Source organism: Scyliorhinus canicula, chromosome 19, assembly GCF_902713615.1.
Source record: "Scyliorhinus canicula chromosome 19, sScyCan1.1, whole genome shotgun sequence".
In the NCBI taxonomy this organism is placed as follows: Eukaryota; Metazoa; Chordata; class Chondrichthyes; order Carcharhiniformes; family Scyliorhinidae; genus Scyliorhinus; species Scyliorhinus canicula.
Genome location: NC_052164.1, coordinates 88,816,801 through 88,833,006, shown reverse-complemented (window position 1 = coordinate 88,833,006; position 16,206 = coordinate 88,816,801). Strand labels below are relative to the sequence as shown.

The 16,206-nt window shown below is 41.8% G+C and overlaps 1 protein-coding gene across 4 annotated transcripts in view; it reads left to right on the top strand.

The window, feature by feature from the left end:
* The first annotated feature begins 264 nt into the window (after positions 1 to 264).
* Positions 265 to 16,206, top strand: part of LOC119953958 (cytotoxic and regulatory T-cell molecule) — a 40,183-nt gene continuing 24,241 nt past the window's right edge. For all 4 annotated transcript variants that reach the window (XR_005458150.1, XM_038778680.1, XM_038778679.1 and 1 more), the window contains exons 1-2: positions 265 to 383; positions 10,254 to 10,400. Coding sequence is in view for 3 of the 4 variants with exons in the window: in XM_038778680.1 (XP_038634608.1) it covers positions 335 to 383; positions 10,254 to 10,400 (196 nt within the window). In the remaining variant the exon portion in view is untranslated. The remainder of the gene's footprint in view (positions 384 to 10,253; positions 10,401 to 16,206) is intronic.

The window sequence follows — 16,206 nt, the reverse complement described above, 5'->3', positions numbered from 1 at the left end:
AAGAAAGGGTTTAAATTATTTACACCCAAATTTCCTCGATCTCCATTGAAGAAATTGATGCAATATGAGGAGATTAGCAGCTGTCTCCACAGCTTTTTGGGAATGAAAAATGTTACATTTTTACTTGAAGGAGGAAAACAGCATCGAAACGTTGTAATGTTTACCCAGCCTGATGTCTGCGCTATACATAGATTTAAAACTGGGTGGAAAGTCCATTACCACTTATGACTTTGTGATGTCACGGGAACCCACGTCCTGTCTTGTACCAGGGTGCTTTACTAAATACAGCAGTAGAGGAAGAGACCAGAGACTGTACGGTTTGTGAAGGGATACCATGGCTACTTGTTCAATGCTGTATCTTCTAGCATTTTTAGTGCTGCAAGGTAAATCAAAGCTTTACTTTACTTCTCAACAGTAAAACTAAAATGATTTTATTTTTAACTTACACAGTGCAATGAATAAGATGAGGCTGGGTGGATATAGCTAACTGGCATCCTGTTTATAAAACTTTTGTATTCAGCTTTTTCAATGAAAATTAATATTTGGTTTTGAATACAGAAAGGTGTTTTGGAGGTATGGGCACACTTATCTTTGAAAGTGTTAAATGGTTATATTGACATTTTATTAATTGCATTTTCATATCAAGTATATTTATTGATAATTGAAAGTGATGTATTCACCCGGATTATAACAGCCAAATTATTTGTACGACATCTTATGTTGAGAAAGCTGGCCTCAGAAGAGTTTAAATTATTTATGAGCTCTCTCAGGCAGCACCATGGGTTTTTGCAGCAAATCACCCATATGCACCAGGAAGTTCAATATTTAGTTCATGTCAGCCAGAGCAACATTAGTGGTGCTTTAATTGTTGTTCAAGCCCAAGTTAGGGCAGAGAAAGGTCAGCAAGGAGTCTCGCTCCCAATTGCCAGTGTGTGAAGCCCACTGCAAGTGTCCAGACCAGCCAAGCTCAAGCTCAGCTGTAACGCTGTATGAACAAACAAACCTTGTTTTCCTTCAGTGATGGGAATTTACCTGAATATGCACTCTTGTGTTGTGGAAACATTTGTAACATTGCCATTATCGTTATATTCAGAAAGCTGAGAGAACACAGGAGAATCTATATGATGACTTTTTTTAAATTAAGGCAATGATTTATGTTTCACTGCAGTTATTTTAATTACTGTGTTTTAAAAATTATAGTAAAAGTAATCTATGTTAAAATTCTTGTATATTTTGCAATTGCTGCCACTAAACAGTTGCCTCTGCAGCATCTTTTTCTTCATATTTTCTCCAATATACTTGTCCAACTGAGCATGAGAGTATATTTAAAAGATTGAAACAGACGTCCCTCATGCTATCTCAGTTGAGTTTAGCCACTGCGTAACTGAGTCCCACAGAATAGCACCTTTATGACAAGTTCCAATTATCTCTTAGACATAGAAGACATAGAACATACAGTGCAGAAGGAGGCCATTTGGCCCATCGAGTCTACACCGACCCACTTAAGCCCTCACTTCCACCCTATCCCCGTAACCCAATAACCCCTCCTAACCTTTTTGGACATGAAGGGCAATTTAGCATGGCCAATCCACCTATCCTGCATGTCTTTGGACGGTCAGGTTTGATTCCTTACCTGTGTTAATTTAGCTTAATTGGCCAGGACACTATAATTGGGCTCAGCACTCGTAGGTTGGAATGAAACGATCATATGGATTTCTTCTTGATTACCGTTCTGCAGTGCCTAAAGAAAGTTGTCACCTGTGATGGGATAATTCCCCTGTTCTTCTTTTGAATTATGGGCATGGGAACTTTTGTGACCACCTGCCAAGACCGGGCTTGGAATCTGGACATCTAATCTGGAAGATCGCACCTCTAATCTTTTCTTCCTGCATCAGTAATGCATTGAGGTGGCAAATCTTGTGCTCATATCTCTGGAGCGGAGCTTGTATTCACAATTTTGTGAGAGGGGCAACCACTGCGACATTGCTGACACAGAGGGTTAAAATACCGATGGTTATCTATCTGGTTAAAATGTTAAACAGGTGAAAATCAGCTTCGGGGGGGGGGGGGAGCAAAACAGCAAACTGGAATAAAAGCAAATCAGACAGGCTGTTTAATAGATGTCCAATTTCCTACCTACCACATGTTTTATGCACAGTTGAATTGTACTTAAAACCCCTTTACAGACGTGACCAATATTGATCTGCTGAACAGTTGTTGGAAATACATGAACTTAAAATGAACGGGTCTATAAATTGCATAAAGAATTAAAAATACAATGGTGCATTGGGTTTACAAGCACAATTGAGGCAATTTTTATAAATAGTGAAAGTCAGCTTGTCCCTCTGGGCCACAGCCTGCTCTCTCCTTTTGAGAAAGAGCTGACTGGTGGTGATTTAACCTGAGGATCACCACACCTCAGGCAAGGTTGAGAAGGCGGGGCCTTCATGGATAACCTCAGCCGGTATGGGAATTTATAAATAGTACAATTAGTAAATATAATTGTAATGAATCAAAAAATTAGCTTAAGAACCCCTTGAATCAATCCTCTTTCTTTCATGAAAATGGATCATCTGGACATAGATTAAATAAAATCTGATTTGTTTTCTAGAAATATAGAATAGATTAATTTTTCTTGAAGTACATTAAAACATAGTGTTAGTAAAAACAGAAAGTGCTGAATAAACTCAGCAGGCCTGGCAGCATCTGTGGCGAGCGAATCAAAATTGACGTTTCGAGTGCATATGATTCTTCTTCAGAGCTGAAGAGGGGTAGGAATGGATGGAATATATAGCTGGAGGGGAGGGGGGTGGAGAAGGTGGAGCAGTTTAGAAGATCAGGGATAAGTGGGAGATAAGGGGAGATTGACAACAGTGTCATGGACACAAGACAAAGTGTTAATGGTAATTTTAAAGACTAAAGGAGGTGCTGATAGTGGCATAAAGGTAAAATAGCAGAATGTGTTAATAGGAGAACAAAAGAGAGTGCTCAGTGAAATCAATACTAAAGAACAAGCGACAGGTGGCCCTGTATGGGAGGGGGTTGGGGTTGCTTTGGGACAATCCAGCCCCTGGTATTTCAAATTGTAACAGTAAACAAATAGCAAAGAAGCTGAATATGTTTTTTCCAGTTTATTCTACTGATTGGAAAGTCAGCATTGTAATACATGAGTGGCAAAGGTCTTCCTCCCTTACCCATTATTTATATCATAAACAGCAGCCCATGTTATCTACCTTAATATCGTGAAATAAAGTTTATTGATATTTTGTTCAATTGTAAAATGGATTATTATAGTGAAAATGTTAAATTTGGAATGAGGAAAACGAGCTTCAAAATTAAACCTCTATAGGTTACAGACTTGAACTGCCATCCCGTTCCTTGCTGGCTCAATCGACTGTGCCCAAAGGGAAACAGGCACAAAGATAGTATTAAAATCATGACTTTGATCTCTGTTGCTGAATTATCTAATAAGGCTTGGGTGTGAAGACTCCCTGGTCAGAAAAGCTTTTTAACACCAATTTTCCCGTTATATTTTACATTGAAAATATAGTTGGCATGCCTGAAATTAAATTTGGAGATTTTGTTGAAACGACTGAAGGTTGCAAATCCATAACATCATTTCACATAGTTTTTTTATATATTATTCATTCAACTTATGCACAAGTTCGGAATTATCTTGTGTGTGGGGAAATGGACAAGTATTAGCTTTTTCTCCCTTCCTCTTGGATTCAACTTTGTTTCTACTGAGGGTTCATTTTGAAACTTGGATAGGAATTGACAAGAGTTCACCCTAACTGAGGCAGATAGATTTGTGAGACAAATTATCCAAAAAATGCACATAGTGGCCAACTAGAAATATTGGGATAAAATTCCATTGATGTAATAATACTGTAAATGTGTCTGCGAAGAGTTTCTTTTCAGATAAATCATGGCATATTATAACATTTATAATTTCATTGGAAATATGAGGAGATCAACATGAACATGTTTTATGATGCTGTTACAATATTATAGCCCTATTTTCAACTCATGCTCCCTTCACGCATGGGAGTGTGGGACGGGCGAAGTTACCTTACTGAGATCTTACAAACTCTTCAATACGTCCCTTATCCTTTCATGGCCATGAGAATTTAACACTGTCATTAACACTATTGCTCAGTGCTATAATTTTAATGTAAAAAGAACTTAAATATACAAACACATTTACCACAGCACGTTATTCCTATGCCTGTGGCTTATTTACTACAAATTTATGATAGTTAAAGTTACGTTATAAAGCTTTTAACACCATTAAAGAGTTTAGATGTGGACATGAACTGAAATCATTTATGTAAGTCATTTAAATTTCAGGACGAGACTACAGCTTTGTACCGAACGGTGACAAACTAGCTATCATGAATTATAATAAATCTAGCCTATTCAAAATCTTTTGTTGCAGGATTTCTCATATCTTGATTTTGATTATTATCTTGTGGCAATTCATGTTTTACTATGCCTATTCACATATTACAGCGTGACAGGAAGAGTGGCTACAGCAGACAGTTATTTTCATCTCAATTCGTGTAACAGGAAATCAATGTCGCCTCACCTTTTAACTTGCCCACTTTCTCCTGCTCCATTATCAATCCTGCGAGATACAAATACCAAATTTCCACATTGTAAAATTATTTTAGTAGCATTTTCCCTCAGGTTTATCGTGCCGAATGCAAATGCCACTACCCATATTCCAATGCAATAAGCTATTCATGGCTGCAGGGTTGAAGTGATCATTGTACAGGAAGCCAATGTTGACCTCTGTAGGGTGAACCAGTCGAATTCTGAGAAGACAGCTTGGTTGGTTTTGTGATGAATAAACTCACTCTATCTCAAGCATTTCCCAAGTAATGAATTAACCCTGAAATGCGGTGTTTGTTAAGGCAATCAACAGGTACACAAGCTGCTACAAGCAGAAATAGATGGAAGAACCAGATAATCTGTGGCTGCTGGTCTTAAATCTGGTTCAAAAACGTGCTACAGTTACATCTTGCACAGTATTAAAATCAATTAATTTAAGTTAACCTTCCCATGAGAACAATTGGAAATATAATAACACCATTAAAAATAAGTATAATCATCAGCATAGTTGATTTTGATTAATAGAAACATTAATATTATTTGCATCAATTAATCCAGTAAATGGACCTCAACTACAAATTACAAATTTTTGATTTGATTGGATTTGATTTATTATTGTCACATGTATTAGTATACAGTGAAAAGTATTGTTTCTTCCATGCTGTACAAACAATGCACACCGTACGTAAGGAAGAAAAGAGAGACTGCAGAATATAATGTTACAGTTATAGCAAAGTGTAGAGAAAAGATCAACTTACTCCGAACATTGTTAGAGAGTATAAAAGAGTTAGAATGAAGTTTTAGAAGCATAGAACGAGAGTGAAAGATAGAATTAGAGGATATGCTGGACACAGCTTGCAAGAAGTCACCTCGCTCCGGCGCCATCTTAAGTCAGTCTACAACATTTAATACAACATTTGTACTACCAACAGGTGCATTTTGCTATAGATTGGTAAAATTATGTTGAAATAGGAAAAAACGCTCTTGGCTCAGCATTGCTCCAGATATCAATCCAAAATCATTTAAGTCTTCTTCATAATGTCATGGTCTTGGTGAATCTTAAATACTTAACCAATATTTTAATGATGGCACTGATTCTGTTTCTGTGCAGTTGAACCTGTCCAGAAAACAGGGACAAACCCAACAACTCCTTCAGGGTCCTCCAGCATGCAACTGGTATTGAGGGATTCGAGTACTGGAGCTATGTTGAGAAGCAATTGTGTTGTGTAATATTTTCAATTAGTCATTGGCCAGTAATTTCCTCCCAGTTGTCATCCCTTGAAACTGTTCTCTCGGTCATTTTCATTTGACTGCATTTACAGATGTCAGATGGTCCACTTAGGGAGGCAATGCTATTAGTGGTCAGTTGGCTTTTGTCATGTTCTGTTTCTCAGGTCAAGTGGAGTGTTGTGAGTGGTCGGTGAAGAATTGAATCAAGGTTCCATAAGATCTCATGGTTCCAATTTTGCATCATCTGAGGAAGCGAACAAAAGTTTTTATTTAACATTTATAATGGGCAACACGGTAGCATAGTGGTTAGCACAGTTGCTTCACAGCTCCAGGGTTCCAGGTTCAATTCCTGGCTGGATCACTGACTGTGCAGAGCCTGCACGTTCTCCCCGTGTCTGCGTGGGGTTCCTCCGGGTGCTCCGGGTTCCTCCCACAATCCAAAGATGTGCAGGTAGTGGATTGGCCATGCTAAATTGCCTTTAGTGTCCAAAAAATGTTCAATGGGGGTCATTGGGTTACAAGGATAGGGTAGATACGTGGGCTTCAGTCGGCTGCTCTTTGTAAGGGCCGGTGCAGACTAGATGGGCCGAATGGCCTCCGTCTGCACTGTAAATTCTATGATTATATGACAGCCCTTGCTGGCATTGTTTGGGCTATCCCATGTGACGAATTGATAGTACCACTAAAGTATTTAAAGAGCAACAAATATAAATTTGGAGAAACTGAGAATGAGTAAACTGAGTTTTACTTGTCACTGGCTTACTCCATGAAGTTACAGTGTGGCTTGTGGTAAAAGCTGAATCATTGACACATTTGTCTTTAACTCGGGTGAATAATTGCAAAATGAATATGTTCTGCCTCCTAATGTGTTTAAAATAGAAATGTGGATAATGCTTGGGCTATAGCCGACGTGACTTTGACAAACTCGTAGAGTAACATCTAATTAATTTTCCAGTGTTTTTTTTTAAGTGTTAACAATGAATCATATCGTCTTGTAGTCGTCTTTGCACCGGAAAGACCACCACTGTCACAGAGTCCAAAGAATAGGGAGGTGAGGTGATTGAGGGGGCAGGAGTGGTGGAAGGTTACATATCACAACTTTTTTAAAGAAAATATTAAAGCTTTAAGCATAGGAATCTTTTAATTATTTCACATTTCCTCCTCCTTTTCACATTTTGTCAAGCCAATTAGAATTTTACACACAAAAATTCTTTTCAAATGCCTTTCTCTTTTGGTTCTGCAGCCAAGATGACTATTGAAAAGTCACATTTTGCAAACGGGTTGTTTTACAAACTTTCCAATGTGATCTCCCCTAACTTCTGCATGACCATGGCAGTCTGTTTTTTTTTTCCTCTCACTTCCTCTCATCATGCTGTTTTAGATTTTAGTTCAGATTTTAGTTGTCAAATTGGAATTCCTGTGATCTACTAAATTCCCAGAATTTTGGTACTCGATATAAAGTTTAGAAAACACAGTTTGGGACTATTCAAAAATTCCCCAAGAAATGTCTTTAAATGGCTTCTCACAATTATGGGCTTATATATATAACACACAGAAATACATCAATATTAATTCTTCCCCAAAAATGTGCAATTTGTTTCTTAACTAAGAACAATAGAATTCGTACAGTGCAGAAGGAGGCCATTCAGCCCATTGAGTCTGCATCGACCCTCTGAAAGAGCACCCTACCTTGGCCCACTCCCTGTCCTATCCCCGTAACCCCACCTAACCTGCACATCTTTGGACACTAAGGGGCAATTTAACATTGCTAATCCACCTAACTTGCACATCTTTGGACTGTGGGAGGAAACAGAAGCACCTGGAGGAAACCCACGCAGACACACTGCTAAGTCCTAATCTAAGAAAAAGTCTGGAGGACCGATCAAACAAGAAGTCACATTAATAATGTCAGCCTAAATATTTGATATGTTTTTGCCATTTGAAATTCATGATAGTTCTATCAATATATAAATGTTTAATTAAGCATCTTCTGTAACTGGCTATGAAATATTTGGCAACTATTAAATGTATTTCATATTATGTATGGGGTCGTGGTTAATGCAAATGCCTAATGTCACTCATGCGGTCCATGGGCATGATGCAGGGCCACTCATTAGCCTTGGTTGCTATTATTGATGTCATCCCTTTACCACCAATGATAGCCGTGTGTAGCATCACAAGATGCCCTGCAGCAACTCAAAGAATACTTCAAAAGTACCTTACAAATTGACGATCTCTGCTACCTACAAGAACAAGGGCAACAGATGCGCGGGAACACCACCATGTTAGGCTTGAAGCCATACACCATCCCGTCTTGAAAATATACCACCATCCGTTCATTGTAGCTGTGCCAGAATCCCAAAATGCCTTCCCTCACAGCATCTTGGCAGTTCTTACACCAGATGGATTGCAGCATTTAAAGAAGCTGGCTCACCTTCACCTTCTCAAGGGAAATCAGAGATGAGCAACAAATGCTGTCCTAGTCAGTAACGCCCACATCCCATGAACAAATTTTTTTTTAACCATGCCGGTTCCAACCTTTATTTTATTCTGAAAATTATTAAGCAATGATAATCGGAGCCTGGTACTTTTTTGGTTTGCTGTCAGACAATTCTTATTAGTTAGCTACTTAACCCGCTTGATGTCACTGTTGTGGACATCACAGAGCACCTTTTGCTGACACGGTGGTTGACTATAGCAGAGGTGATTGAGAAGGAAATGAAAAAGCCACATTTTCCCAGCAAATCCACTTCCAGAGTCTTTAGACAGATACAGAAGAGACAGGACTGTGCATATCATATCTTGAATTATTTATTGGTGTGGTATGTTTCAAACTCATAACAACCTTTGTAGCCTATTCAACCTTGTAATAAGATGAGCCACCACACCAATCAGATCCTAGCGCTGTCTGCTACCAATTTGTGGATTACAAGAGGCTTTGTTGCAAAACATTGATGCAAAGAATTACAGATAAAGTAGTTGTGTTACTTTACCAATGGTTTAATTGCATAAAGCAGCAAGGTTCAATTCCCTCTGTGCACTGAATTAATAAGTGAGGCTCAACTGCTAAACCGACAAGATATTTATACATACCGGAGTGTCACACGTGGAGAATGGCCAAGAGGGAAACATGTTGCACTTAGCACAAATTATTGGGTTGGAGTGAGGAGAATAAAAGATTTATTGGTTGTGCAAAGGTTGATAAACAATACTCATGCAAATACAGTGTGTATTTGTTACCCTGCATCTCCGAATGGCATAAGGTTGTTGAAGAGTCTCTCTTTAATAGTTTGGGCTGCACGGTAGCACAGTGATTAGCACAGTTCCTTCACAGTTCCAGGGTCCCAGGTTCGATCCTGGCTTGGGTCACTGTCTGTGCGGAGTCTGCCCGTTCTCCCCGTGTGCGCGTGGGTTTCCTCCGGGTGCTCCGGTTTCCTCCCACAGTCCAAAGATGTGCAGGTTAGGTGGATTGCCCATGATAAATTGTCCTTAGTGTCCAAAAAGGATAGGTGGGGTTACTGGGTAACGGGGATAGGGTGGCTGTGTGGGCCTGGGTAGGGTGCTCTTTCCAAGGGCCGGTGCAAACGCGATGGGCCAAATAGCCTCCTTCTGCACTGTAAATTCTATGATTCTATGAGATTGTTACCCTGATTGTAAAGTGCCTCCATTTTTCTCTTCGCTAGACAGCGTAAGGTGTTTATCATGACCTCTTTGGCAATCGAGTTCAAGTTGTTAAAGGAACAAAGGTGATTGGTACTGCAATTGATAACAAAGCAATATTCAGAACAACCTCAGATCTGTAAAGAATGAAATTCTGAGCCGTACTAAAATTCTTCAGGATGTGAGGAATTGCTGAATGTTGAAGGAAGTTTCATTGAAGAGGATGTGCAGGAAAAAATTGTGGTTGTTTATCACCTTCTGTATGTATTATAAAATCAAAAATAGCTGCGTTTCACGATTGGGCCTATTGTGAAGGGGGTATTACTATTAGGATCTTGAAAGCCGGAAATTATTGGAATGCTGATTAACTCACAAACAGTGATTAATGCAGAGGGAAAATGTTATCTTTCAGCATGATACAATATACAGTGTAAAATGCACAATATCAAATCAACCACCCAGTAAGATCCTCCTCTTCCATTGAATTCAATAAAATGACACTCAATATTTTTGAAAGTTTTCAAAGAGCAACAATCCAGCTTGCTTGCACATTGACACTTGAAATACCTTTGTTTTGATGTTGAATAAATCTCTGTCTTTCAAGCTTTTATAAAGGACTTTGGAATAATCAGTTGGGATTTGTCAAAGAGCTTGATTCTTCACACAGTAGGATTGTAAGGAGTCACATTTCCAATGAAATGTACGTAATTCAAGTGCAGGTTTTTAAAAAAAATCTTCTGTACTTTCAGCAAACTCAGCCACCCTGCCGAGGGAAAACATCACTGTGATCGAGGGCCAATCAGTCGTTCTCAATTGTTCGATGGATGGAAGTGAGAAGGCATTTATTGAGTGGACAAATCCACGGTGGCAAGTTACATATTTTAACAATATTCGAGGTAAGCAAGAATATTATTGTTCAATGTACCAGAAGTAGGCCTTTCAGCCTCGCAAACCTATTCCACTATTTATTTGGGTCATTGCTTCTTGAAAGATAGGAATATAGGAGCTGGAGGAGGCCATTTAGTCCGTTGAGCCTGCTCCACCATTCAATTAGATCATGGCTGATCATATACCTCAATGTCACTTTCCTGCAATATCCCCAGATCCACTGATGTCATTAGTATCCAGAGGTCCATCGGTTTCTGTCTTGAACATGCTCAATGATCGAGTTTCCACAACCCTCAGGGGTAGAGAATTCCAAAGATTCACTAGCCTCGCAGTAAAGAAATTCCTCCCCATCTCAGTCCTAAATGGCCTGCCCCTTATTCTCAGGCTGTGCTCTCTGGTCCTAGACTCACCAGCCAGGGGAAATATTCTAACTACATCCAATTTTTAATGGTCTGTATGAACTTTGTGTTGAGCTCCAATGATAACTCTAGAATAAGAACTGGAAAGACTTCTTCGATTCCAAGTTTGTGTTTAGTAATCATTTCATCTACAGCATCACAATGCCACCTGTACCACCTACAGCATGACAATGCCACCCTCTATATTTGGCACAATCTATTAAACAATAATGCAATCTATTAAATAATAATAAAAATTATCTTTATTATTGTCACAAGTAGGCTTACAGTAACACTGCAATGAAGTTACTGTGAAAATCCCCGAGTTGCCACACTCCGGCGCCTGTTCGGGTACACAGAGGGCGAATTCAGAATGTCCAATTCACCAAACAGCACATCTTTCAGGACTTGTGGGAGGAACAGTGCTAACCACTATGCTATTGTGCCGCCCAATTACAATTAAACCCCAATTCCAACTTAAGTACCATAGAACATTAGAGAATACAGGCTCAGTTTCATCAATTTCCCCTTATAAGACAATTCTGCCATCCCAAGGATTTGTCTGGCAAACCTTCATTACACTCCCTCCTTGACAAGAAAATCCTTCCTTAGATAAGGGCACCAATACTAGACACATTACACCAGGTGCAGTCTCACTCAGGTTGTGTTCAATTGCAGCAAGACATCTTCATTCCTCTACTCAAATCCCTATTTGTTTTCCTAAGTGCTTATTGCACCTGCATGCTAGCTTTTAGTGACTCATAATCAAGGATATCCAAGTCCCTTTGGACATCAACAATTTCCAATGTCTCACCATATGCTGCCTTTCTATTTTTATAGCAAAGTGGATAACCACACTTATTCACATTATACTCCATCTGCCATGTTCTTGCCCATTTGTTTTGCCTGGCAAGTCCTTTTAAAGCGTTCTTTCATCCTCTTCACAAGCTATATTCCCACCTAATTTTTGTGTCGTCAGCAAATTTGGAAATATCACATTTGCTCCCCACATCCAAATGTATATTGTGAACAACTGTGCCCCCAGCACTCATCGTTGCTGTACCCGGTACACAGAGCACATTTAACTAGAACCCAAATAAGCAGCGCCGGCTCTAGGGTTGCTGGCGCCCTGGGCAAGCTGAACTTCGGCGCCCTTGGGGGGGGGGGGGGGGGGGGGGGGGGGGCCGGGGGGGGGGGGGGGGGGGGGCCGGGGGGGGGGGGGCCGGGGGAGGGGGGTCGGGGGGGCCGGTGGGGGGGGCCGGGGGAGCGGGGCCGGGGGGGCGGGGCCGGGGGGGCGGGGCGGGGTCGGGGGGGGGGCGAGGCCGGGGGGGGGCAAGGGTGGGGGCGAGGCCGAGGGGGGGGCGGGGCCGGGGCCGAGGGGGGGCGGGGCCGAGGCCGAGGGGGCCGAGGAGGGGGGGCGGTGTGGGGTGGCCGAGGAGGGGCGGACCAGAGGGGGGCGAACACGCGGGGGGGCGGACGGACGCGGGGGGCGGGCGGACGCGGGGGGCGGGCGGACCCGAGGGCGAGGCGGGGGGGCGGACCCGAGGGCGGGGCGGGGGGCGGACCCGAGGGGGGCGGGGGGGGACCGAGCGGGTGGGGGCGGACCGAGCCGGGGGGCCGCCCTGGGGGCTGCCGGCCACCGCGCATGCGCTGGTTGGCACCGGACCAACTGCGCATGCGCGGGACCCGAGTCTGGCGCCCCCGAGCACATGGCGCCCCGGGCAACAGCCCGAGTTGCCGGTGCCTTGAGCCGGCCCTGCAAATAAGCAGGTTCTTCCCGGAGGTGGAGGACAAATGCGAACGGTACCAGGGAGGCCCGGCCAACCACGCCCACATGGTCGGTCATGCGTCAGACTTGTCGGATTCTGCACAACATCTTTCTCGGCGATGTCCAGTGTTGTGGGGATGAGGGTGGAGCCATGCCCAAAAACAGCAGTCTTCAGAGTATCAGAACAGTTAGAACTCTTTATGGGAAGGAGGACAGATGCCCTGGAGAGTGAGGAGTGAGGGAAGGGAGTGAGGGGAGGGACCTCCCCCCCCCCCCCAGCCTGAGGGGACCTTCTGGTTTAATGTCCACCCTCCCCCCTCCCCCTTCCCAACTCACCCCTTCCCACCCATGATTGACGGTGAAAATATTTTCAGGTTCCCATCCTCAGTCATTGGGCACCAGCCAACCTAAAAATTGGGGCTGTGCCATTAAGTGGCCACTTAAGGACTTTAATAGCAGCATGGTTCCCACCCAATACCCTGCCTGGCCCACTGTAAAATCTCATCTGGATCAGGGTGGGTGAGATTCCACAAAATGATATGTTTCCCATGAAACCCCCCCCCCCCCTCCCACCCCCACTCCCATTGTCCCCATCTCAGAACTTGTCATGAGGCATCATAACATTCTGGTAACAGTATTTTTAAATATAAATACAAATCTCCACAATCTCCAAAGCCACCTCCTTCAACACTCTGGAATGCAGCTCATCAAACCCATGAGATTTACCAACACACAATCCAATCCAATTAATTGTTCAAGTACTACCTCTTTGTTAATAATAATTTGTTTCAGTTCCTTATTTTCACAAGCCGTTTGGTTCCCTGGTATTTCTGGGAGATTTTCTGTTTCACCCTCCTTGAAAGCGAGACATGAACTGATTGGTTTCTCTGCCATTTCCCTATTCACTATTATCAATTCTCCTGCCCTGTCCTTATAATGGAGTCACATTTGTCCTTGCTATTCCTTTTCACTTACCTGAAGAAGCTTTAACAGTCCGCCTTCATGTTTTTCACTAGTTGGAGTTCATATTCACTTTTCCCTTTCTTTCTCAGTTCCTTAGTCCTCTCTTGCTGCACTCAATTTCTTCCACTCTACGGGCTTACTGGTTTATCTAGCAACCTTATAAATCACTTTCTTTAATCTAATGCAGCCTTTAACTTATTTTGTTCGCCATGGATGATTCACCCTTCCCGTTGGTTTTTGTGTCTTTCGAGAAATGTGTATTTGTTGCAAACCATGCTTCTTTAAATACTAGCTATTTCCTGTCTTCAGTTAAATGTTATGTGTATTTTCTCAATCCACTATAGCCAACTTGCCGATCATACTTCATAGTTTCCTTTATTCAGATTTAACACCATATTTTCAGAATGAATTATTTTACATTCAAACTTAATGTAAAATTCTATCATATTATGGTCATTATTTACTAAAGATATCTTTAAAGAAAGGTTATTAATTAGCCTTTTGTTGTTACATAATATTAAATCTAAAGTAACCTAATTCCAAGTTGGTTCCTCAATGCACTGCCTCAAAAATCCATCTAGTACATAATAATAATAATTGTTATTATTGTCACAAGTATGCCTACATTAACACTGCAATGAAGTTACTGTGAAAATGCCCTAGTCACCACACTACTGTGCCTGTTTGGGTACACTGAGGGAGAATTCAGATGAGCTTCTTGCTAGTTGATACTAGCCTTCACTTAATTTGCATTCTAATTTTATTTACTGCTTTCCTGCTACCTTCCCTCCGATCTGAGCTCCCTCTCAGGTTCCCATCCGTTGGCAATCTAGCTTAAATTCTCCCCAACAGCACTAGCAAATCTCCCTGAAAGGATGTTATTGCCAGTCCTGCTAAGGTGCAAACTGTCCATCTTGTACAGGTCCTATCTGGCCCGATACCAGTCCCAATGTATCAGATATCTCCCTCTCCCTACACCAATGCACCAGCAGTCCCAGTAGCAGCAGAGTTCAATAGTAGGCATTTCGGGGTTCGGCAAGTACGCCCAAGGTGCATATCGATCGATTCCAGACTAAAATAAATCCTGAGCTTTTGGAGCAGAAAGGAATCGGAGAACCTAAGGAGAGCGGCGAGGAGGGTGAATTTTCAAGGCCAGGCAGGGAGGAACAAGGGGTGGAGTAGCACCTTGATGTGCACAGGAAATTCCCCCAAAATATATAGAGAGCAAGAAATTTCCAGGTTCAGTCCTTGTCTGCGTAGAATTAATTAATCAGATTACAATGAAAACCTGCATGTAAATCACACATTTAACAGAGCAAAGCATCCCAAGACAGAACCACTATCTGATACAATTTAACACCAAAACACATACTAAGACATTTTAGGACAGGAGACCAAAAACTTGGCCAAAGAGATAAGTCAATGCCACGTGGAAATTATACATCAGATATTTCTATTGCGACGTTGTGACCAGGCTTTTAGTTACAGATTTAGGGTAAAGACACTGAGTGCAATGTCTGCTAGTTTATGTTTTTCCTGTCAAACTGTCTGTGAAACTAATGTCCGAGCTGTACAGACTTTGTTGCGGTCTGACACAACATAGCTTACTCTAGATATAGCTAAATGTGCTTGACTTTATCTTTTACACTAAATTCGCCACTTCCTCTCCATTTGTTAATAGTGCCGCCCCCCCCCCCCCCCCCCCCCCCCCACCTCCCTCCTCTACAATTCAAATGTGCTACCTAATAATAGCAAGAAAATGTGAGCACTGAAACTTAAGTTTAGCAAGAGGCATAAATGTAAGTTGGAAACCAAGTGAGATACGTTCTTACATGTTATGTACCTCAAAATTGCTTATTTTTATAAATCAACACCAGTCAGAACCTAGATCCATGAGACCAATGTGATTCTACTGCTGTCTGAATTTCTCTTCTCTCCAGCTGACTCTTGTGGTCCAGTGAAATAAAGTGGGGGGCTTGAATTCACATCGTTACCCCACAAAAACAAATTACTAGTTGTCTTCTTAGAAGTCATTGCTCACTAATATAACATTAATCTATAAGTATAGTTTCTTTTTCTTGAAAGCATCATTACAGAAATGTACATCATATCCCTTCGTCGGGCAGCACAAGTGGCTAGCACTGTGGCTTCACAGCGCCAGGGTCCCAGGTTCGATTCCCTGCTGGGTCACTTCTGCGTGGAGTCTGCACGTTCTCCCCGTGTCTGAGTGGGTTTCCTCAGGGTGCTCCGGTTTCCTCCCACACTCCAGAGACGTGCAGGTTAGGTGGATTGGCTATGCTAAATTGCCCTTAGTGTCCAAAAAGGTTAGGAGCGGTTATTGGGTTACGGGGATAGGGTGGAAGTGAGGGCTTAAGTGGGTCGGTGTAGACTCGCTGGGCTGAATGGCCTCCTTCTGCACAGTATGTTCCATGATCTATTTGATAATGCTACTTCTATTTGAGTAGCATTTTTATGAAACATTGTTAATGAAATTTGAAATACTGTCGTTCTAAACTCTTATCTGCAATGATTTGTTTTTGATTTTTTTGATTTTATTTTTTTTTATACATTTAGATTAGCCAATTATTTTTTCTAATTAAGGGGCAATTTAGCATGGCCAATCCACCTACTCTGCATATTTTTGGGTTGTGGGGGTGAAACCCACGCAGACACGGGGAGAATGTG